Raw genomic sequence first — 23289 nt, 5'->3', positions numbered from 1 at the left:
CAGGGCACCGATCACCACATGAAAAAAAAAGAAAAAAAAAAGAAAAACAAAACACTCTTCCTGGCGAGATGTGCCTTTCAGTTTGTGCTGGATCACACATTTATGTGCAATGGTCTTTTAAAAACTCAATCCACTCGGGTGGCTCTTCATATAACAACGGGGCCCATTCACAGTGTTGGGGACCTGTCAGTGTCGCCGGAGAGCCTCATTGTGCGCCCCATAATGGCTCATTAAATCTTTTCTTGCGTTCTTTCTTATCTCTCAAAGAGCACTCCTTGACCGAGGAGACGGGTCAGCGAGTGGCGGCTGATGAGTTGATTTACCTTCTTCAAATAACTTTGCTTGGATTTAATGAGTGAGAGGTGGTCACAGTTTCAGGTACCCGGGGATGGGGGGGGGCGGTGCTGATGGGGTTGGGCCATGTCTGTCAAGGCGCCCGAGCGTGAAAAAATGGAAGCGTTTTTTTTTTTTTTCCTCAAAATTAATTGCCTCATCTTAAATCGACAGCATGCCTCAATTAGTCATCAACAAAAAAATAAACACTTCTCAAATAAACCTCAATTTGTTCCCGAGTAGGCTTCGTCTTCTACTTAAATCAATAAATGTTTTTTCTCAAATCGACAACGTGCCTCAAAAAAAAGATGTCATACCTCAATTCGTGTTTGCTTGAGTGAATAAAAAACACTCTCTTCAAGCAGATATTCAGTACGTCACCAGTCGAAGGAATAAATAACTACGTATCTTTTGATACAGCACACACAGATAATCAGAGCATCAACATTATTTCTTGATGTTTTGAAGACTACTCCAACATTTCCTAAAACGTTGATGGACTCAGCAGGTCGAAACAGTTCTGAGGAGGATGGCGAGAGGTCGCCCTCGGAGCTGAATCATTAGCGTACTGCACGGAATCTGATCTTAACGGGATGAGTAATGGCATCCAAGTCACTGGTTCATCAACAGGAGACAACTCGGATGAGGAGAATATCCGGTCACAGACTTATTTTTATCCCGGAGACAAGTGACAAGAGGAAGCTGGCAAGAGGGGAAGATGCCGCAGATGTGTTGTAGTTTGATTCCTTATTAAGAACATATTTCAGTTAATTAGGGACACCCTAGTCAAACTCGCATGGGTTGAAAATGTGTAAAGAGGGTGATTTCCAAATTTAAGTTTGGATCAAACTTTCACTCAACTCTTCTAGACGTGAACTTGGTCAAAACATCATTTGCAACGGTGTGACTGCACACGGTGATATTTTATCTTTAAAATTAACGTTTGTGGCTAAATGCTACAGTAAACGCGACTGATGTGATAAAAATCCGAAATGGTTATTAAGCAGCAATATGGTCCATTTACGGCAAATCATTGTAAAGCAATTCCAGCCTAACGTCCATGATGATAATCCTAAAATATACCAGTTTGAATCACAAATGAAGGTGAAACATCCATTTGATTCATTGATTCTTAATCAGATTTTAAACTTAATAAAGATTTTGTCTTTTAAAACACAAAGATAAACCGTCGCCAAAAACATCCAGCTCTGCTTTGAACCGTGAAGCCCGCCTCTCTTTATCTCCTGGCATGGCCGACTGAAGCAGTTTGGGGGTCAAGTAGCATGCGTAAGGACACTTCAAATCTTTTGTGATGATGTGCCAACATGTCTGTGCTTTGGGCTGCTAACACACTGCGCCCCTCTTAAGGACAAGCGGTTATATCTCGCGTGTGGAGCAGGGGAGAGACGAGAAGAAATAAATACACGTCAGTAGAATCGGCTGGATTTTATTATTATTATTATTATCATTGATTGGTCCAGATATTAGTGTCCATATATGTCGCAATGATGTGTTTGTGATTGGACGGGTATTTTTTCTCATTATAATGGATGGACAGTATGTGGAAAATGTTTTTAATGTAAATCAATGGACAGAGATGATCATTTTTTTTTGAAAAAGTGTCAGAAAAATCCAAATGAACATGCATAACAGAGTTAATCCTTTGATGCAGGCTGAAATGACATCCAGTGAGGTGCACCGTCAGATGTCCAAAATTGCCACATTATTCATAATGGCTGCACTTAAGCCGAGCAAAGGCAGACTTGCCACTATCAGTAGACAGAACATGACTGTTCTCTATTGTGTCGGCTCATTTAAACTATAATGCGAATCTTTGGTTTACTGGTCTTGACTCAAAAAAATAAAAAAAAATGTGCTTGTATCACTCACAGATCTTTTTGTCTGGGCTAGTGATACAAATGGCACATTTTGGGGGGATTTATTCCACACTGTAACATCCATCCTGTTTGTCTTGAATTATTAAACAAAAGAAGAAAAACTGAAAATAAAAGAAGGGAGAGTTTGTTCAAAATGAACTCCCTGCAGTATTAAGCGATGCAGTGTGCAATATTTGTTTCAGCTCTACTCAAGTCAAACACTTCTTGCAAGAAGTGGCCTTTGAGTGACTCCTTACTGGAGAGAAAATTAAAACCAAACAATAATAGAAACTGGGTGATACTACCACAACGCTATTCATAATGTAGCATGCTGAAATCTAGTATTTTATTTGATGTGCGCGCGTGTGGGAATGTTTGCGTGTGCCAATTCTGCCATATCAGAAAATTGGATGTCATTTAAGTGAGCAATGCTGGATGGCATTCAGTCTTGTTACAAGAACTAAATATTGCACGGTGTGATGAGTCACGAAAGAACTTCACCGTGAAGATGACCTTTTTTTTTTTTTTTTTTTTTTTTTATATATATATATATATATATATATATATATATATATATATATATATATATATATATATATATATATATATATATATATATATATATATATATATATATATATATATATATATATATATATATATATATATATATATATATATATATATATATATATATATATATATATATATATATATATATATATATATATATACACACACACACTTGTCTTGGAGCACTCGATGTGGAAAAAAGACATATAGTAACGATGGAGTTAATATTGTGTGTTTACCTTAGGAGACTTTGGTGCAGTAAATGGACGAACTGTTTATATCAAAACAGATTGTTCATTGTGGCGCGTATTCTTCCGTTCACGCTTTAATCAATTTTTTATGCAGCTTTCTTGCACTCTTTCAAGCTACGGGTATTTTCCTGTATAGGCTTCGGACACACCCCAAACTCGTAAGCAACCAGCAAAGAGGCGTGATTTGGTCAAGTCAGCGTGAGCCTAATTGGCCGCAAGTATCATCGGAATGTGGAAATGCTCCTCACAGGTGAAAAAAAAAAAAGTCCTCTGCAGCTGATCTTTTTTTTTTCGACCAGTTACGTTACTATAACAGAATGTCGGCCATCGGCTGTCATTATTATGTGGAAGGGACACATTTGGTCAGTCGGTGGTCGTATATATTAGACAGGTGTGTCCATCCCCCCCCGCCCCGTCCGCACGTCACCAAGAATCAGTCGAGTCGCCCGGTGACATTTGTCACCCGCCGTGCGCGCCTATGAAATGACTCAAAACGTGCAATATGAGGTTTCATCTTTAAGTGGCGCTAGACCTTCGTACAGTGCTTTAAACCTCTGGGACAAAAAGCGCACCAGGGAACGCCCTCGTTTCAAGGTCGACGTGTGTACATTTCATGATGTCGATGGGAAAATCTGCACAACCAAAAGAAAAATGTGTGGCAGTGCGCCTTTTCTGACGAATGTTTACATTATTAGTGTGAATGCCTGTGTGTTTATTTACATTGTCTGTGAATATTAAGAAAGATGTTGCTGGGTGGATATGAATGGCGAGATACATGTTTTTTGTGTGTAAACTGGATACAGTATGCGGATTGAGTGTAACGTGGTGGTATTTATCCATAGAAGTAATTTCAACCTTTGGGCAAGCATGAAGTCTTGTGGCCCTGAAAGGGTCAAAAAGTAAAACAATCCAAGAAATGTAAAAGTCTTATGGGAAATACCTCCTTATTTGACTTCCTTTTTATCTCAACATTCAAATGGTCAGACAGGAGTGTCTTGTGAGGCTTTTTTTCCTCTCCCAAAATATTCAAATGTAGCAGGAAACGTCAATGGGAAAAGTCAAAGAGTCAGTCAGGTGGCGACAAGTTATTCTGCTGTGTGACACATGACATTTGTGTGAGGTTGCATCTGGAGTAGGCTGGCGCTGAGGCAAAGCTGGCCTTTTATTCTGTCTGCCTAACTGGTACTCATCAGCCAGCCCAGTCGCCTTCGTACGCCACCTGCGACCACATGAAACATGCAAATGGCAGCTGGCAGTGCAAAGTTGTGCTTTTTCTTTTTTGGTTATAGTTGACAGCAAATTTGTCCACATGAACTACCGACCAAATGGTGCTGTGTTGTTTAACACATGTAAATATCAGTTCCTGCAGAAAATAAACAGATATCGAGAAAGGAGTCTCACATCGTCGAGATTCCAACCCAGAACCTTTCGACCGCGAGGCAGACGTGCTAACCAGAAATCTATTGTGCTGCCCATGAGGTATCGATGTTTATTTAATTATCTAATCTGCTTGTTTCCTTTGCGATTGTTCCTCCTTAATCACGCTGTCGCCTCAGTACTCAGGCTTAACACGCAACTGCTTTTTTTGCCAACCCCCCCCCCGTCAAGTTAAAAGTCGGAGCGAATATCCCGTGATGTCTTCGTTCGAGCTCCCAGAAACGGCGGAGGGCATGCATGAGGGGAAGATTCTACTCCTAGTGATTCATTTGAACTTTTCCTCTGTTTGAAATGGCATCACAGAGATTGATGTCAGCACACACTGATCTCCACACAGTGTGCAGGCTGGGTGGTTGTGTAATAACAGAGCACCTGTAAGAGGACGGGCGATGGACAGGTCCAGTGAAAAGGTGCTTTGATTGGCAATCAGGTTCTATTCAGTATCTTCCGATTGTCATGCACGTGGATGAAGGTGTCTAATTGATTGTTTTGATTGTGCAACCAGGAGAATTGATAGACCCGTCATGGTTGTTAAGATGTCGATGGATTTCGTTCTGTTTGTCTCAAAATGACTGTACACCAATATAGAGCCCTGGAGTCTTCTGTGATTCCATTATTTCTTCTCAATTCCACACTGACACTTTCACTTTGTATCTTTTTACCTTTGAGAGCAAACAAGATCTACGCGTCAGAGCGACGGGGAACTTTTCCAAATGATGTCGCAATTACAATCACGCTCGTATCGTGGTAAAACCTCTGGGGGATATGCGGTCCCACCACTATCTGGATGGGCGCACAGAGAAAAAGCCAATCAAAACTGTGGTTTTATCAACTCACTGACGCCCGAGGTGCCAAAAAAGAGTTTCTTCAATCGGTACGCATAATTACCAGTGCGCCTCCCTCCCAAGGGACATGTGCTGCACAAACATACCTGCAGTAGGATGCTAGTGCCATTTTAAAAAAAGTGCATACATAGGTTGAAATTCACTGGAAGAATTTCCCTACAGAACGGTAACGAAAAACAATTGGATTTCTAAAAAGCTAGCATGGTTAGTAAATAAACACTCAGTTGGAGCTCTGACGTTGCACGAGAGAAGTATCTAACAAGTGTCCATTTCCTGTCCATCCATCATTTTCGAAACTAATTGTCCAAATTAGCAAAAACTTTGAGCAAGTGGCGGGATACACCTTGGACTGATCTCCGACCAATCGCATTACATGTACTGTACATAGAGAGAGTCAAATGTCAAGGGTAAGCAAACCAACATTTTGTAAACCCCCCTCACCCCCAATCCCTGGATTATTTTCCTACCTCTTCCCATTGGTGGATGTAGCGAATGAGTCTGGAAAGGCGAAGGAGGCGAAGCAAGCTGAGGATCTTGGTAAACCGGACGATCCGCAAAGCCCGTGCAGTCTTGTAGAAGTCAGAGTCAATGCGTGTCTCTACGATGAGGAAGATGTAGTCCACCGGGATAGAGGAGATGAAGTCCACTACGAACCAGCTGCGAAGATACTTAATTTTGATCTCTTGCGGGTCCAGGATGATCTCCGTGTTGTCCTCCTTGACGATGCCCGTCCGGAAGTTGAGCACAAGGTCCAAGAGAAAGAAGGTGTCGGAAACCACGTTGAAGACGATCCAGGGGGGCGTGTGCTCGTCTTTGAAGAAGGTGATCCCGACGGGGATGATGATGAGGTTTCCCACCATCAACAGCAGCATGGTCAAATCCCAGTAAAACCTGGTCGGGGAAACAAATGGACAACAACATTCAGAATGGAGTATTGGGTGTAAATTGATCCAATGCCAGCTCCACGAAAGGCAGTTATTTGAATCTGTCAATTAATTAAAACCACCAAGAACACCAACACCTGCGCCACAACTTTGACCTGCTTTTAGCGCTTCGGTTTTCAGGGTACACCAAAAATGTACTGAAACAATAAAACATGTTTGGACAGCATTCTTGACACCATCACGGATGAAAGAATTTGAAACAACCCATTTACATCCCAATTGTTGCTTATATTAGCCTCCCTACATGGCATTTAATCCAGCAGTGGATAAATATGGATTAATTTGAGCTCTTTGTTCACACGTAAACACAAATGCATATTCCACGCGTGTTCTACTTTGCTCTCGTAACAACCGCTCAACATGAAAAGTATTTGTCCAGTAAATCTGCACTGGAAGGTCAGTGAGGGTTAACTGCTAATTATAAAGCAACCCCTGTGAACTCGTCCATCTTCCGAGCATGAACGTTTGGATATAAATTGCACTCTACTGGACGCTCAGTAATTGAATCCAGATTGGCTCTTTTGTGTTAAGGGTGATATATCCCAGAGGAATGAAAAAGGGGGAAGGGTTCTTGCATTGTCCACTGGACCAACGACCTCACATGATTTACCCACCTTTATCCGGGCCATAAAGGTCCGGCGCTACGCCAAAGCAATTTCGAGACGGAAAGCCTCTATACATATCCTGTAGGTACATAACAAGGGTAAGGAGACTCCATTTTTCTGCAAGCTAGCAAGACTACAGCAATTAATTACAGCTCTTTCACTTCCCACTGATGACTATTGATTTCGCGGTTGATTCATGCGGTGCTGAAATAAATGTCAGAGGGAACCACAGTAAAGTACCGCTAGAAAGCCACTATTCACAAAGAGGATAAAAATAAATATCACAGAATCTACAAAATTTACACTCACATACTGTATATTGACAGTGTTTGGTCAATACTGTCACTCGCTGGTCATTGGTCTGTCAACGTGTCAGAAATTACATGCGGGTGTTGTGATTGGCTGATTGGGACACTTATGTCGTGGGATGACATATATAGTGTCGGTGATTGGTTAATTGGGACACTTGAGAAGTCAGTCATTATTGAGCCTAATTATTTGATGAACTCACTAACTTATCGTTGGCAAGTCGGCTGCAGACAGTTTGTTTTATGCGAAAGAATTAAAATTAGTTTTGAATGTTATGTGAATATTAGCTTGCGCTATGGCAAACGTGCCTCAATTTCTATAACAATCTCAACTGAAACACACACAAAATTCAGGAAAGGAGACTTACTGTTGGTCAATAAAACATAGAAAGCTGCTATGCTGAGTTGCCCCCGCACAAGGATTACATTTCGAAGTCCTCATGTTCAAAAACACCTCTGTGTCAGTGTCACATCCACAACACACACACACACACACACACACACACACACACACGAAACAAAACAGTGACAGTAATTGGAATTCTTCAAAGTAAAAGAGGATCCGGTGTTTCAGCTTGTTTTCAAGTGGCGTTATATTTAGTCAGACCTTGCCAGCGCCGAGTTTGCTCGTGCTGGGACGGGAAGCCCCCCCAGAGAACGAGAAAATCTTCAAAAGAGGAAATGCTTACACAGGTAATGACATTTGTACTTGTAGCGCATATACTATCTGTCAGGCATGAATACTTATTAGATTCACACAGCTTATACAAGTGAGGATGGTCCACAACAATGGCTCCTTGCTTTTGCGATGACTCAATCAAATCATATTGACATGAAGATAATAGAAAATAAACATGCATTTAATTCTTTAGATTTATAATTTTTTCTTTAGTGTACTTGCTAATTATTCCATATAATATCAATAATTGGCTGATTTTGTAATTCTTCATGGTTCAGTGGGTCGGTGGCCTCCTTTTTTGAAACTACAAGATCAGATATATCGTTACAAAAGTACATAATGAGAGGAAACCTTCTACAGAGGACTTTTAAAACACTTTGAACGACTTTGTGTCCCCAACAATGATCACATGTAGGAAGGTGCCCTTCCATGGTATCACTTGGAGCATTTGTGTGTGCGCACAGAATCGTATACGTAGAGTCAATGCTCATGACTTTTTTTTTTTCACTTGTGTCGTTGTCTCCTAATGGAGGTCAGGCCACCTAAACTTAGCCGAGATCCATTTACTGTGTTTTATTATGCACCGGGACTCTTGACATAGACAATTGTTCTATAAATACAAACGTGGGACATTTGAAAGGCATTAAATACTTGTGAGGTGGAGAGTGAGCTACCAACAAAAATTAATGAATAAATTATTAAATAAAAAATAAATTGCAGCATTTGGTAGTTGTGTTATGTTTTTGTTTCGTGACTATAAGGGACCGTTTTGTCAGTCAATCTATCAATATTTAATATCTGTTATATAATATGGGGCAATAATTATATTTGTCGTTTTGACGGATGATGGGAATTTTTTAGTCTGACACTACGGGACAAATTGTGGGACAATATGAATCAAAAGGAAAAAAGAACGATTAAAAAGAATGATTAAATGAAGAAAATTAATGTGGCGATAATTTGATTTGAAATAAAAAAATAATGATTGAAATAATAAAAAATTGCATAGATTTGACAGGAATATATATAGGAGAATTGAGAAACATAATTTTCCTCTTTGACTGACAAGTTCTTTGAATACCTGACCCAAATAAGGTCGACATGTGTCAATCAAAACAAAATGCCCCAAAAAAAACAACCTCTAAAAAGTTTGCCACTTGACTAAGGTGAAGTGAAAGTCCAAATTGGTCAGAAAGTAGACACTTTGGGACAATCAAACCCAGGACAAGAGCTGAGCAGATTCCGACTCGCTCCTACTCGTCTTGTTACGGTACAGGGAGGTCGAAGTCGTGATGAAGGGCTCCCTGACATTTTCCCCTCCTCTGGAGAGACGAGGTATCGGCCAGGCCGACTTCTCTGGTGGAAACATGTTGTCGCTGTGAGAGTGCCGCGGGCTACACGATAAGCCTCTCTCAGTTTCCTCACACTGCCGGCCACACATACCTGTGAGGAACGGCACGAAGAGGGCCAAATGGACGCACATTTTAGTTTCGGGGTAGGCCTATATTTAAATGGAGACACAGGGGACACCTGCATGGGATCTAGTCCGTAATGTTCTACTGTTCTAGAGGAAATCGATAGCATAATTTTCATGGATAGAAAGCATGCTTGCAGATTTGGATTCATAATTTACTTCTGTGCTAAACATTTTGCTGGTTTGTATTTTATATGTTGTGCTTAGCATTGATCTATTTTTTAATTGAATTAATCATTTGATTAAATTAATTAATTACATTTATGTATTCATTTATTTACTCTAACTCGTGACCATATTTATGTCACACCGATTGTCCCCTACTATCTTGGTTTATACAGTTATGTTTGCAAATATTTCAGAATGTTGCAGAAAGTTTAGAATTTTCCCTCTAATGGATTCGAAGTCAGGTAATTAATTGATTTCATGGAGAATATACAATATAATTGAGGAAATTCATATTGTGTAATATATAGATATTAAATTTAGGAGATGATAACACACGGTCAACATGAGCATAACAAGAATATCATCAGTAATGTTGCCGCTGGGAGGAAGTCAGATTATTTTTACATCACCTTTAATGGCAGCCAAAAAATGTTATGTTTTGTTCGCCTTTGCTACTGGTCATGGGAATAATTACATTAGCATTAGGGGTCACTTGTCAACAGAGTTTAATTAATGTTGGTTAAATGGCAGAAAAGTTTTTTGGCCCACCATTCCGATGCCATTTTATGTCTGTCTTTGACCAAAGAAGAAAGGTCCTCTAAGTACATAAAATAAGCAGCTGATTCAGGATAAAGTGTTTTTAAATTAAACTTAAAAAGCAGTACAAGAATTCATATCCGTAAGGCTAATTGAGGTAACTTCACAGCAAATTTAATATTTCATTCAGTCAAAACATATTACATAAGCATAATGATTCATGTACGACTTTATTTTATGATGTAATCACTTTCATCCCTAAACACCTGAAATTTCAACTTGGCCTCCATCATATTTGGCAAATTATATGGTTTGCTTTGAATCATGAGTTGTTCTTTTTCTTTGTCTGGAAAAAAAAGCGAAACAAAATACTAAATAATGAAGAGATGAGTTGTGAGTAATATTTGATATACTTTCACAATATATTGCTGACATAGCAGTTTAACAATAGTTAATGCCTAATTGCCGTTAAGGTTAAATAAAACGGACAGAGCAGCAGCCCCATTAAATCGGTAGCCATGTTTGAAAGAATGAATTAGCAGGAATGAATAACAATGAGGCACGCGAGGCTCTTGTGAGCAGAGACAGGGAGGGGGGAATAAAAATCGCTTGATTTTTGCACGCACTAACTTCTAGCCGTGGGCAGAGTAAATCTATCAAAAGGCTGTCACACTTAAAAAGGAGAACATCTGTAACAACAACAACAAATACACTAGCCATAAAAGAGCGGCCTGTTGTTGTTTTTTTTAAAAGACGCCATTTGGCAAACACGGTGAGATTTAAGCATCACGCGAGGAAAAGAATGCAGGTGAAAAGGGTTAATCCTATTTTTGTTATCACCCGCTCCAATGAACTGTCATAACGCCGGCGTCTCTTTGCTAAGCACCGCCAGCAGACACACTGCGAGCACATCACTGACACTGGGGCTGTGCGCTTGCAAGTGGCTATATTTAGGTGAGGCGCGCCGCTTTATCAAGCCTACGCTAAGAAGATTTCATCAGAAGTTGAGGCAAATCTCCCCCAACCTGAGGCTGCCGGGGGAGGGAAAAAAAAAAACAGTGGGATTTGCTAAGAACCAACTGGGAGCTGAAGAAAACTAAAATGAGCCTTACCCAATGCTGCTCAAATAAATCCATCAATAAGTCGCCCCATTGTTGGACATAAATGTGTTTTTTTGTTTTTTTTTACTGTCAACAACAGACTGCCTTGCGAGAGAGAAAAAGTTTTCATATTGTCTATTATTGCCATCCACTAAAAGTCATCAGTGCATTACAGTTCAAAGGTCAATAGGTCACAAACAGGCAAACAAGCATCATATTCACACAGTTTAGTCAAACGTGAATGTTTGATGTCATACTAATGTAAAATTAACATCAGATGCCCACAAAAAAAATTACTCTCTCTCTTGAGATCTATCACTTCAGTACAAGTCCTTGAATCCAATTACTACTTTCCTGTTTTCTATAGCACACTTGTGGCACCTTTGTGTGTTACAGAAAAAGCAGAAAAAAATGCAAAAAGGTTCGTTTTGAGTGGATACTAGTTCTAACTGGGAGGGGGGGGGTGAATTGGTTGAATTTGTGACAAAAACGCCGGTAAGTATGAATTCATTTCCCATTACTGGATACGAAGGGCACAAGTGATGTCCAGCCGCTGCCATCGTGCACTTATCCCACTAGCGCGTGCCAGTATCTGCTCTCTGACTGTACAGTCTGTCATGCTGCCAGTAATTGTGCCTGTCTTTTATCACCATTCCTTGTTATCTCCAAAAAGGTCCTCAGGGTTAAGTCACAAGGTTCACTGGCAGCCGGCGACAAGTGCGGAGGAGGACACACACACACACGAGCCAGCTCCTAAAAACAACCACCAGCATTGTACTCAAATGCAGCACAGTTGGCCAGGGGATGCTGGGTCTTGCGCAATGTGCTTTCTCCAAACACTAATGACGTGCTAAGATAAGGTAGAAGCTGATCGCACTGCACGTATCACCTCTTGTTCTGGACAACGGTGCTATTATCTCCAGCACTCCAGTCACCGTAATCAACAAATGGAGTGGCTGGGATGAAAGCCTTTCCTGTCTAGCTCCAAAATGGTGATCAGAGGTCAAAGTGCAAGAGGAAGAGTAGGTGCACCAAAACAAAATTACCCTCCTAAGACCTATTGAGACTGACAAGAAGGTTGATCCTCCGTGTGTGAACACAACACACACACACAAACACACACATCACAAAAAGTGTCTGTTAATAGAAATTTAAAAGCAAGTAATTAGGTGCTCATTGCTCATAACCACTATGCCTAAAAGAGTTAACACACTGCACAGCATAATTTTTTGGGGGGAAATTGCTAATGCATGTAGCTTTCTATTTATTGTATTGCTATGCCAAAATGTCTGCTGCTCAATTACGTTTCACTTCTCTCTATTTTCAATGATGGCTAAAACTCGTGTGAGGGGAGACAGAGGAGGAAAGAAAAACTAGGACATGTTCCAAACAATGATGACGACGATGATGATGATGATGATGGCGAAGATAAATCAGGAGTCCGCCCACATAGCAGAGGAAAAAGAAAAATAGCCACTGTCTAGCACTGCTGCGTGTGTGTGGTAACTCGGCCTATTTGTTTGAGTGAAGCAGACAGACAGTGTGTGGCGTGGCCAAGTCAAACACAATTGATCCAAGGAAGTATCTTCTATGAGTCACACACACACCTTTATCTAGTACACTGGACTCTGGAGGTCTCTGAGTGGACATCCCGCTGAATCCAGCTGGTTTAGGCCTTCCACGAAACGGCAAAAGAAATGGCAGACCTATATAGGTAACTCAAATTGAAAGTTCCAGGAAAGTGAACTATTGACCATTTTCACGTGAAAGGAAGATGACTCTAGGATTCTACCATTAGTATCCCAGGGTGGGGAAACACTTAATTGATGACCAAAATATTTGAGGGTTTCTTGTCAATTATTTAGTTTATTTATTTATTTTTATTACAAAGCTAAATGGTGGTTCATGTAAGATTATGGAAGACATTAATTAGTATTCAGTGAACTGAACTTGATCAACAGTCTTCTGGGGCAGGGGAATGATGGGTGATGATTTGTCATATTTTTTACCTTTCATTTATTTTATTTTTTTTAAGATCCCAAGCTACTTCTTACATTACAAAAAAAAAATCTTCTTACGTCGCCGAATATACCGAAAGACATTATTTCGGATCAGCTACAGGTGAACTGGACTTGACCATTAACCTTCTGGGGCAAACAATTAGTATTTGTTTAAATGGACTTCTCAGTGCTTTCGAATGAACACTACATTGGGTAAAACCTTTTTTGATTGGCGAAGAGGTATTGAGCTGTTGAATTTAATGACTCTTTGCACAATAAATGACACTGTGACCTACAAGTAGAACTGATTTAAGTTTTGGACACATTCGGCTAATTGCTTCTGAGCTTTAACAAACCTTTTTCGTTCACAGCGGTGACTTACTTTTAAATTTTAAGTGCTTTTTAATGCCATGTTCCGCAGGAGCAGAGAGCCCCCCGAAGCAACGTATCACATCTTGACCATTTCTCATCTGGTCTGATGGGAGTGAGGGGGGGCGAATGGGGAAAAATCAATTTCAGAGAGACAAGGGGTGTGAGTATGCACCTGGGACACAAGCCCAGGCTGAAAAGGTTAACCTGTATGTGCGAGGTATAGCAGAAGCTGAGGTGTGCGTGCATGCATGAAGAGGTCAACAGCAAGGGAAGATGCCATCGAGATACTATAAAAACTATACTTAAAAAACACATGGAGGATGGACAATGGGGGAATGGATTTAAAGACTAAATATGATACAACAGTCTAGTGTAGACATCGTCCACCTGTTAACGTGTTCGCTACCAATGACGGCTATGGACGTCAATTTGCAAATGGGCTGGTTGTGAAATACGTTAGAGTGGAGAAATTTTGAAGGATAGAATGAACTAGAAAATGACTTTGTTTTAGAATACGGCAAGAAAAAAAAACTACTGCATTGATATTTTTGAAGAAAACGTTTGACATTCACATATGACTTTGCCCCGCTTAAGTATCAGCTTTTTTTTTTCAACCAGCTTTTATTTATATCAAGAAGGTTATAGTCACACCTTTAAGTGTAAAAGGAAAAGTGAGATTTACAACCATCAAAAAGTCGTCATAATTCTCAGTATGCTGCTCAAGTGTCACTTCCTGTACAGTGAGTTGCACAATTTGCAAAGTGTCGCAAGCTCACAAATTTTATCTTTTTTTTTTTCTTTTCATGTTGCCCTTTATCAGGCCTCCCTCTCCTGCCTCCATCAACGGAATCTGTGGCGTTTAGATAATGCATTGCAAACAGCCAGAAGCAGAGCATGTCAACAGAAATACTGAAGGAAAGAAAGAAAAAAAAATGTCCGCAGAGGTCTCGGTCACTTCATTGTCACACGCAAGACAGATCCCGTCTCTCAACCTCTCACTTGAGGTTGCTTGAAGATGTAATGCAGAATTCATTGAAGAACATTTGGAATTCAACATGCCCGCATAGTTGAACAAAAATGCATTACATCGCACGAGACGACAGCTTGAAGTGAGAAAAAAACGAATACAGGCTCAGGTTTTAATAAAAGCGAATTACTAGGGATGGGTGATATGAGCTCAATATAGTCACATGATTTTTAATTGAAGGAAGAAAAAAATCCAGTAATAATTTTGACATAAGAGTATTGTTTGTAAATGTAAGGTACTCATTTCAAATATGTACATTGTTTATTGTTTCGGTGGCATTTTTTAAGACCTTTGAAAAGCATGTGTCAGGATTTCTTACGAAAAGAAAAATGTAGATGCTAATTATGATAAATAAATACAATTATTAAAGAAACCACAGACGGTGCTTTTGTGATTGACATGATGAAAGTGGCGAATCTTCAGCCTAGCCTAACTTTCAAGTCAATGTTTAAGAAACTGTTAGCGGGGTCATTATGTGAGGTCATTTGTAATCTTAAAATCTTCAGAATTTCAAGCAGAACTTGCAGACACATTTTCAGAAATAGGTAGCTGACAAAAAAAACGACTTTGGTGTTTAATTTCACACATGATGGATGGAGACTGGGGAGATCCTCCAGAGACGGACGTCATGTATACAAGCAATTAAAAAGCAAATTTTCTATAATGAATTACGAACTTTTAAAGGTTTGACTCTTTTGGAACACATAATAGCATTTCCTGACACGTCACGGAAAGAAAATACCGTTGCCTCAACCAACCTCAACTCCGAACAAAATGAAAGAGATAGCAAACTCTGCTCAGACTGTCGACCACCCCAACTGTCCAGTCGGGGGATGAGGGGCCGGGAAGTTTAGGGAATAGCCTAACTGTGGTGTCGAAGGTGTTAAAAGTCGTCTTGGCAGGCGAATGCGGCTGTGTATCCACCTGGGGAGATTATAAATTGATGTGGCAGCACGGGAGATGGCCAAGCGGGAAGGACACACAACATTATATTTGTTAGGCAAGCCAAATACATCTAGCTCAGCAGCTGCCTTGCCCATTTTCAAACTGTATATGATGTCCAATCAATCAATATAATCTCGCCTCCAGATTACAGTCACAAGGTTAAACTCTCTTAATACATGAAGCAGCATTAGATGACGTCAACGGGCAGAGAGGGAGGGGCGGGCGGGGGGTTTGACAGTCAAAAATAAAATGCAAAAATTACATTTTTTTTTTTTTTTTTTTTTTAGTTGTTCAGGTTTCACGCTGCTTCATTTAAGCGAGGGAGGTCACACGGTAGCGTTCAATCATTCCGCCACCGTGACAGGCAACCTTCTTCTACCCCGCGGCCAACACCACCCCCTCCCTCCCTCCCTCCCCCGCCTCTGCATGGGCTCCCTCCATTAAATAAATTGTGCCATAATAATCTCTTGGCTCAATATTTATGGATGAGAGCAGGCAGACTATTTTGACTAGCCCACTTTCAGGGCCGGTCCAGAACCTTCTGTAATCCCCCATGTTTAACCGTCGCTAAATTGAACTGGGAGAGTTATTCAACATGAACTGTGGAAAAAAAAGAAAGAAAAGGGGGACTCAAAAGCTATGCAATGTGAGAGTGTCATACCTCTGGACAGATTAGCACAATGAAAAAAATTGATCCATTAAGAGCAACAGCTGACATACCAGAGTTTAGTTCATCCATGCGTCTTTAATCCAAAAGGTTTCATTACCGCTGACTAGGAAGTTTTGTTTTCATTGGCCTTGCTTAATTCTATCTTGTTTTATTCTTTAAGCCTCATCAACATCTAAAAAAAAAAAAAACAATTAATCTACATGACATTTAGTGTACATGTTAATATTGATAGATATTTGGTTTCTGCCATCCTTATATTTTTCTGCATTTAAAAAATCAGCTCCAGAGACTATTGCCGTCAACCTTTTTTTTTTTGTAAGTTGACCTCTGACCCCACCACACATGCAACCTCCCCGACGTGTCTCTACATGTCGTTTTTCAATATACTCAACAATGCCACACTTGGCGCGCCCCACGAGAGCCAAACAAATCAATAGCAAAACACTCTCTCAAATCAGCTGTAATCAACACCAGTGAGGTTGTAATTTCATCTGATGTGCTCGCACGTATTCGCACGCGTACTGTTCACAATTCAAATGCTTTATAAAATAAAATTAAAAAATCATCACGGAATTGTAGCGGCAGGAATGAACTCCATCTGCTCAAGAAACAAAAGAAGAGTATTGAACAACCACACTCAGCAGTCAGCTTTTAGTTTCTCATGATGACAGCATAACAAGCTGTTCTTCCCATTTCCGTCTGATGACAGACTGTTTTGAGTCAACACAGCCGGAAGAGAAAAATGTCAACTGGTTGCAGTTGTCAAAGACTTCATGATATTAGTGTTGCTCTTGAAATATTATTGTGCTTCTAAAGTTAGATTAGATTTAAAGTACAGTAAAATAAGAGCTTTTTTTTACTTTAACTTATTTCCGACAGTCATACAGAGATTGATAGCGACAGACAGACGGATGTAACATGTTTTTATTTTTAGCTGAAGATAGAATTGATCAAAATGTTTCCAAATTCACCACGTGACTTTCGATGTTACACTATACGTTCAATACCAATTGAGAAAACACTTTCCCGGCTCGGACAATGAGATGTCCATTTATGCCAGATGAAAACCAGCTGATGTTTGTCTCCTTTGCCCAGAGAAATATCCGAGTGAATCCCATCAATGCAACACCGCTGCCTGTCGATCTCCAGACAAACAATGCGGCGTAGTATTGAAATGATTGCCGAGTGCCTTTTAATTATCTGGTCATTCCGAGCCCAGAGGACACATCTGTTGGAAAGTCTTTCACGGTGAGAAAGGAAAGTGGACCACATTATAACTTTTTTTTTTTCTCACCTTCTCTTTGCAACGAAGGTTCTATTAAGCCAGCCCACCCCACCCCCCCACCCCGCCTATCAGAGACAGACGGGGGTTGGTTGTCCAGCACTTTCTGTCAATCAGTAAAATCCCTTTGCAACAGTCAGCGGGCGAATGCTTCCATCCGTTCTGCAAAGTCTTCCTTCTTTCAACAGCTTTTTATTCCGCCTGCACACTCTTTCCTCAAAGACACTTACCTAGACAGAATTGAAGCAATTTTTTTTTCCAGGTGGGTTTACTGTAAAATAAAACCTGGTGGTGAGCCATTGTGAATAGTTGCCTTGAAAAAAAATCAAGGATACATTTCAAAGCACCTTCCCCTTATCTTCCTTTTAATTTAATAACAAATCAAACGCCAAACAGCATCTTGGAAGTTTTCACTGTGTTACTTATCAATATTCATGAGCAAGGACTAAGCATTTATAAATCTTAGCAGGGCTTATGCAGAGGGACAGTTCCAATCAGCAGATATTTATGGTCCATCTGATCTTAAAAGGCTTCCTCATTTAAAAGAATGGCTTTCATTGGATGCTCAGTGTCATCGTGTCGCTGACCGCATCTCCTCGTCCGCAAGATGCTCGTTGAAGACGGAAGGCGGCCACTGGGCTTTGGATGTGGAAATTGAGGCTGTAGATTGGATTATGATGCCATTTTTAATCCGTCTTTTTCCCTAGCTGGATATCGCTCCTCCCTACTTCTTAGTGTTACACAATACTTGACAAGGGAAGATTTCTGCCCAATTCTGGAGCGGTGACGACTACGTGATTCCTTGTGACACTCTAATTTGAGCTTATAGCGCTAAAGCTTTGATGCAGACATGGGAATAAAACTTTTAGTCACGGCGACCCTTCTCTTCTGCGGCCCCATTAAAAAATGGTCCCACTCAGATCCCTGTGTAGTTTAATTAGACTCATCCTGTCCTGCGCTCATCCTGATTTTGGAGAACGTAGGTGTCCAAAGTAGCGTTTCCCCCTCAGCGCATTAAAACTCAAATACAAGCTGAAAGTCATCTCAACACGCGGTGGCATTTCCCTGACATGGCACGCTATTCCCCCTCGCGTCGAACTTTGCCATTATTTCTGAAAAAAAAACAACCAACTTTGACTTTAATGCTGACGAACAACTAATGACATAGACTTCCTCTGAGAGTGCACGGTAATGGTGCATTATAGTTCCATTTACTTGTGAAATGATGCATTAAAAGTGGTGCACCTCGTCTTGTCCCCGTTGGCAGTAGAAAAACACGAAAAGATCATCTACACTCCAACGATCAGAGTCGCACGATACATTTTTAGCTGTCCTGATTGGGCATTACATCTGTGATTATAATTGTAGACTACTAATTCCAATGTTCATTACATGGGGCGAGGGTCGGAGACACGCCTACATCACATGAAAAAATTACACACCCACTACCACTCATGAAAAAGTGTAAAAAATGATCGTGAATATGCAAATGCCATACAAGAAGAATGGCGGAAAAAATATGAACTCCAAACCTCAGAACTATGACAAAAACGGGGCTTTACCACAAGTCCAACGTGCATCCAAGTTTTTCATTCGAAATGTTACACTTAATTTGCACAGCACAGTTTGACAAATTATACTTCCATTATTTCTTATTAGAGTTGCAACGATTAATAGAAGACTGGACGGATGACCAAATTCATCGATAATTGTTTTTGATTATCGATTCATCGATTGGAGGTGTATGTAGGTGCGTGTGTGTGTTAAAAAATAACATTAGCAACCATTTACTTTGGAATTCATCATTTTTGCTCATTTTCTGGCCAAACATATCATATTAACATAATGAGTCCACAGTTCTGCTTTTCTGCACTGCCAATTTGAAATCATGTGCTATTTTTGAATAAAGCCATAAAAAAAAAACTTTTTGAATGGTTCAGCGATTACTCAACAAAATAATCAACAGCTTGAATTTTAAAATGATTGTTGGTCGCAGCCATATTTCAACTGTTCCTAACTGCCTTGACTTAGGAGTGCCTCGACTTACAAATGTTTCAAGTTACAATCAATCAAATTCTTGCTTTGTGTCGCCAGCCAAAATTGGTGTCACAAGTAAACTTTGCTGCCGCTTGGTGAAGTAAAAAAAACAAAAGTGACAGATACAGCCACCGATTTTCGGCCACTTTAAACGGTATGACAGACGGATGGGAGAGAAAACAAGGTACAGCCTGGACTGTTAGCTAACCAATCGCAGGACCCTCCCTCAAACCCCTCAACCTCTTGTTTTTTTTGTTGAGCATCCCCTCGCGTGATTTAATCGCCACATCTCGCTCAGAAAGTCACACGTGCATCATCTGCATGCGGCTAGAGCAACGCCGCAGCCTAATTCTGCATCCCCGCTCAAAAAGACATTTCAAAAGCGAGGGCCCGAGCCAAACCTCTGACCTTTCGGTATGAGGACGCTATCCCCGAGCCCCAAATCACCCTCTCTGGTGACATTTAACACGGTGAGTAAGAGAGCAAAAGAGGTGGACAGAGCGAGTGGGTCAAACAGCAAGGAAAGAGCACAACCAAAATGGCCATCTGTGTAACTTTGAACGCTTCAAAATACACTTGCATAGTCAATTTTCATGAATATTTTTTTCCCTTTTGTAACATCTATTTTTGATTGTCTCTCTCCCACAGAGTTTAGCCCGCCTCCTTTGACACAACAATTGGGACACGTGCCATCCCCACCGCCCACCTGTGACCCCACACATGGATCAACTGTGGCAGTAACGGATGGCTGGACTTCACACTCACTCTCAAGTCACCTGTCCCACATTTAGTCCAATTTTTTTTCCCCACTCACTGACACAAAAAATCACACTTTAATCAAACCAGCCAAGTATATCACTGATCATGAAAAATGTCTTATTCACTGGAGGAGATGAAGAAGGTCTTGTTTTATATGTCTCACTTTTCTTTTTTTTTTTCTTGCCTCACCAAACTCCCACTACAACGCATGTGCACATGTCTTAGTGTCAGACATCTTGTCGCAAACACTTTGATACGTACACGATAGGGATGCTATGATAGGATTCAGCATTGCCAATCAGCGTAAAAGGAGGGAAATGTGCAAGATTCACAATATAGCTCCAGTGAATAGCTACACGGCTGAACTAAATCTGACACTGGCAGTAATTAAATATTTCCCTCCTTAATTACCGTGCTACAGGAAATGAGCTAGTGGAAAGAAGACGAAGGGTCGAAAAAAAACAAAACATTTTTATAATTTCCTATCAAGCTATATGGACATTTTTTTTTTAGTATTTGGATTTCACAGTCACACTATCATTTCTGTTTTTGCCAATAAATACATAGCTCACCGGTGTCTTCTATAAATGGCTGAGATGATGTTCAAGCGTATATAGTTGCATTACAAAAAGTCTTACAAGCATGAATAAAAGGGACCTTTAAAAACGGTCTCGGCCAAGCTGTTCAGAGGCTCCATGTGGCCATGAATCAAGATGCATATGGCCAATAACAAACTCAAGGGCACTAAGGAATCTGCATAATATAAAAAGAAAACTGCTGCAGTTGATCCTAATATGGAAGAACTATGAAGTAGAAACAAACAAGTGTTGTTTCCAATTGCATATATTTGGTTAAATTCACAGTTTCGTCCATGGGGTGCTCCAGAATACCACAGGCCTCTCCAATATCCCCAAAAGAGTAAATGCCAAGGTTCAAGAATTCTTATGAGGCTGCTTTATTTTTATATTTTACTGTTTATCTCCCCAAATGAAAAGTGGAGGAATATGAATTGAAAGAAGCCATATGTACTGTTACTGGCCACTGGTGGAAAAACTAAGGCGATTGGGCCATAAATGGCCAGTGAGCACATTTGAGCCATTATGATGTGTAAAAATAAAAATAAAACTTCAAAAGAAGTGATTTAAAAATACAAGCATTTATTTTCTGTACTGCTTATCCTCACTTACAGGTCAGCTTGATATCACAGGTGATTTGGGGTGAGAGGTCAGGTACATGCACGACAGGTTGGCAGCCACTTGCAGGGGAAATACACAGTACCATTCACACGCAAATGATCAATTAATAATCAATTAACCTATTTAATTTTTGGAAAAGGAGCGAAAGCCTCTGCATTAAAAGAAAAGTGAGGGAGAACATGAAAATTCAACACAGGCAGGCCGCAGCCTGGATTTCAACCACCAACCTCCGAATAATAGTGCAATAATAAACGTTACAAATAATATAAAATCATAATTTTTCTCATATTATAGGCCTTCAATAAAGAATAATTGGCCCTGCTCAGACAAAAGGTTGATGAAGTAAAAACGTCAACCCAGAAAGATGCCATAGCGTTCTGTTTACCTGAAATCACTGTAGGGGTGAATAATCCAAAATCCGGCGGATTTAACCCGCTCCTGTTCCCGCTCCACCGCCTTCTCGCTTCCAAACATCCTCAGGGAGAACTTGTTGACCCCCGGCTGGAGCATGGCCCCGAACTGTCGGTGCATGAAGCCGGCCTGGTACAAGCGTTCATCGTCAGGCAAGATCTGATCAATTCCATCCAACTTTATGAACCCGGACTGGTTGTCCGCTTGGGAGTCGCTCGGAGGTGCGCCGTCGCCGCTGTCGGTGGAAGCGCCACCTCCGCCGGCCCCTTGCGCGCCATGCTCCGTGGCGCCCTCACCGATCGCCCCGGGGGGGCTCTCTTCGCTCGGGGTGATGTCCCCCTCGGTGATGAGGCGCCTCTCCTCCGCCGAGTCCGAGTCGTGCACATGGCGGCTGGTGATAGACGAGAGGCTGCCCCGGAACCTCCGGCAATCTCCGTTGGAGCTGGTCTTCATCGGTCTCCCAATGTCGGTCTCCATGATAAGCGACTCGCCGCTTTTGGTTTCCCCGATGCCTCTGCAGCTTCCCCCGGAGGTGGGCGACGGCAGCGGCTTCATCCGAATGCTCTTTCTCCGCGTGTCCTTGTCCGCGTCTTCTCCTTCACCCATGATGGACGGTTTATGTCCGATGTGATGGGGCAAGCTGTAGAGCCGTTTACGCATGGACGAATGCAACCTGTCCATTATGGCATGGAGCGAAAAGGGAACTAATCTAGACTAGTTGGGCAAACCGAGCAGCACCGCGTGGTGCTTCTGATCTCCTTGTGAGCGATCCCTGAAAGCCTGCAACACATGACACACTCGCCTTGCCGCTTCTGAGGACGGTGATGGTGGTGGCTCTTAATGAAATAAACTGCACATTTTTTTGGGCTCCCTTTAAAGGACGATTCGACTATCTGGCCGTTCGCGCGCGTCCTCCTCATGCTCGGCCACCTCGCACATCTTTGCGCCTTTCCGACTGCATGGCGCGCAAAAGTGGGGGGGAAACTGCCTGAAAGTCACCTTTGCCTGACATGTGAGGGACGCGCCGGAGGATGGAGGAGGAGGAGGTGTGCAGGCAGGGATGGAGAGGTCAGCGGCAGGCTCGCTCCTCTCGCCGAAGCGTCGTCGAGGCGACAATCATGATGGGAAACGTGCACGCGGCGTTCCACTGGGCTCACGCGCTGACATCACCCCAATCCATCCGGCGCGGGCGAGGAGCGTTTAGGTGAACGTGTGAATATGCATGATCTGGTTGGGTTGCCATAGAAGCGAGGGGGGCTCAGCCCACCTTGTTTAAAGGGGAAATGTGTTTCCCATTCTTAAAACGCGAGGGGGGGAAGAGGAAAGGGGAGGCTACAGGTAGGTCATTGTTTGAACCCTCCGTGGCGCAAAAATGAAACAACATGATTCATGTGGGTGAAAGCAGATTGATGATTGAGGGGGAAAATGCTACAAGAGATTTGATTCTCTAATTGAGAGT

General features: G+C 41.4%; 1 protein-coding gene across 1 annotated transcript in view; it reads right to left on the bottom strand.

The window, feature by feature from the left end:
• The window catches only part of hcn4 (hyperpolarization activated cyclic nucleotide-gated potassium channel 4), a 57692-nt gene extending 35181 nt beyond the window's left edge, over positions 1 to 22511 (bottom strand). Inside the window, exons 1-2 of the mRNA XM_085907984.1 lie at positions 21805 to 22511; positions 5784 to 6207 (exon numbers count right to left, since the gene is read on the bottom strand). Coding sequence (XP_085764110.1) covers positions 5784 to 6207; positions 21805 to 22511 — 1131 coding nt within the window. The remainder of the gene's footprint in view (positions 1 to 5783; positions 6208 to 21804) is intronic.
• Positions 22512 to 23289: the final 778 nt, after the last annotated feature.

Source organism: Syngnathus leptorhynchus, chromosome 3 (genome assembly GCF_054491065.1).
Source record: "Syngnathus leptorhynchus isolate UIUO chromosome 3, UIUO_Slep, whole genome shotgun sequence".
Taxonomy (NCBI): Eukaryota; Metazoa; Chordata; class Actinopteri; order Syngnathiformes; family Syngnathidae; genus Syngnathus; species Syngnathus leptorhynchus.
This window is presented reverse-complemented; position numbering and strand designations above follow the sequence as displayed.